The sequence below is a fragment of the Myotis davidii genome, unplaced genomic scaffold (genome assembly GCF_000327345.1).
Source record: "Myotis davidii unplaced genomic scaffold, ASM32734v1 scaffold993, whole genome shotgun sequence".
Classification (NCBI taxonomy): domain Eukaryota; kingdom Metazoa; phylum Chordata; class Mammalia; order Chiroptera; family Vespertilionidae; genus Myotis; species Myotis davidii.
The window spans coordinates 1677468-1679267 of NW_006285483.1; the positions used below are offsets into that span (position 1 = coordinate 1677468).

The window sequence follows — 1800 nt, forward strand, 5'->3', positions numbered from 1 at the left end:
ACACTAGAGAAATACATACAATCAAGAAATACATACATACACAATGACCACTGTCTCTACACCATCTCCTTAAAGGAGTAGTGACAGCAGACGCATCTGTGCCAGTCCATTCTATTTCAGCTTTGGCTAAGGAGCCATTTTTGCAAAATCTAGGCAAAGCATCAGGATAAATAACTATTCTTTCCAAATTTGATGGTTTCCTCGCTGTAAAATGAGGAGATTGAAATAGATGAGTTATAAATTCTTCTGTATTTTTTTAAATAATGAATTTACTCCCAGACCATAAGTTTTTTGTTTTTGTTTTTTTTTGTTCCTCTGAGATATCTTTTTCTTCTGTGCAACCTCCTCCTCTGTTTTAGGAACAGTCTGCACTTTTCCAATAAGGATCATCTCATTGTGGCAGGGAGAGCTCATGTTTGGGTTAATCCGCCCATGAGCTCTGTAAGTTCTGCACTGCATCTTGGGAGCTTTGTTCACTTGGATATGCTTAATGACCAGGGAATCTACATCTAAACCTTTAAGCTTGGTGTTGATTTCTGCGTTTTTAAGTACGTGCAGCAAAAATTCAGCACTCTTTTTAGGCCACTGACCTTGCGTCCAGCCTCATTCTTTGGCCTGGGCACACCTACCAACTCCACCATTTTAATGACAGAATGGCACACACTGCTTGTGTAAAGTGACATCCTTCACTTGTTTGGCGGTTTTTTGAATATGCATACCCTTGATGGCATGGGCAGGTTCACAAGTGTGCTTAACGTGAACACAAAGGTTTAAACCTCTGGACTTCCATGATTTTGTGGGGTTTTCTGACTCAAGTGAATAATGAACCATTTACCGAGGTCACCTCTGGCTGCTTAGAGAAAGTTCCTCTAGTGCTAAAATTCTATTTTAAAAATCACCAGACTCATATTTACCTTGAGCTTCCTTTTGAAGCCTCCTTACGGTGACAAATCTGTTTTGGGAGAAACAACATCATGATTATTCATCACAATGACCACTGTCTCTAAAGCTTTGATTCCTTCCCTTTTAAGTGAGATGATAACTCTTTTGAGGACAGAAACTCTGCCTAGTCCTTTGACTCTTCCATAGTCTTAACTTAGGACCTTGCATGCAGTTGGCAATGCATTTTATTGGCTGTTTCAGATAACATTCAGCAGATAATTCCCAATAAAAACTCTTAGAAGTAGAAAAGAAAATGAAAGTATCTACCAGAAACCTACACAGCAGCTTTGTTTTAGGTCAAGGACAAGAGTAGGATGCCGGTTGAGGAGATCCTAATCAATTTAATAAGAAAAAATGAAGTACTGGAAGGAAAGAGACAAAACATATTTGCACATGAGATGATGCACAACCTAAAAAGCCCAAGAGCCATAGATTAAACTATTTAAAAATATATATTGTTATTGGTTTCAGGTAGGGAGAGGGAGAGATAGAAATATCCATGATGAGAGAGAATCATGGATCAGCTGCCTCTTGCACACCCCCTACTGGGGATCAAGCCCACAACCGGGCATGTGCTCTTGATGGGAATCGAACCCAGGACCCTTCAGTCCGCAGGCCAACACTCTATCAACTGAGCCAAAGTAGTTAGGGGGAGATTAAACTTTTATTGGCAGTAATACAATTCAGTAAGATGGCTAAATCCAAAATCAAGAGATCAACATGCAGCTATAGCTGGTTTGCTTAGTGGATAGAGTATCAGCCTGCAGACTGAAGGGTCCCCGGTTCGATGCCTGGGTTATAGGTTCCATCCCCAGTGTGGAGTGCTCAGGAGACAGCCAATCAATGATTCTCATCATT

General features: G+C 40.5%; 1 protein-coding gene and 1 pseudogene across 1 annotated transcript in view; both read right to left on the bottom strand.

Moving 5' to 3' along the window:
• LOC107181900 overlaps nt 1–831 on the bottom strand; it is a 4828-nt pseudogene extending 3997 nt beyond the window's left edge.
• A 79-nt stretch (nt 832–910) lies between these two features.
• Nucleotides 911–1800, bottom strand: part of LOC102755329 (leucine-rich repeat-containing protein 37A-like) — a 4098-nt gene continuing 3208 nt past the window's right edge. Inside the window, exon 4 of the mRNA XM_015559059.1 lies at nt 911–952. Within this exon, the coding sequence (XP_015414545.1) occupies nt 911–952 (42 nt within the window). The remainder of the gene's footprint in view (nt 953–1800) is intronic.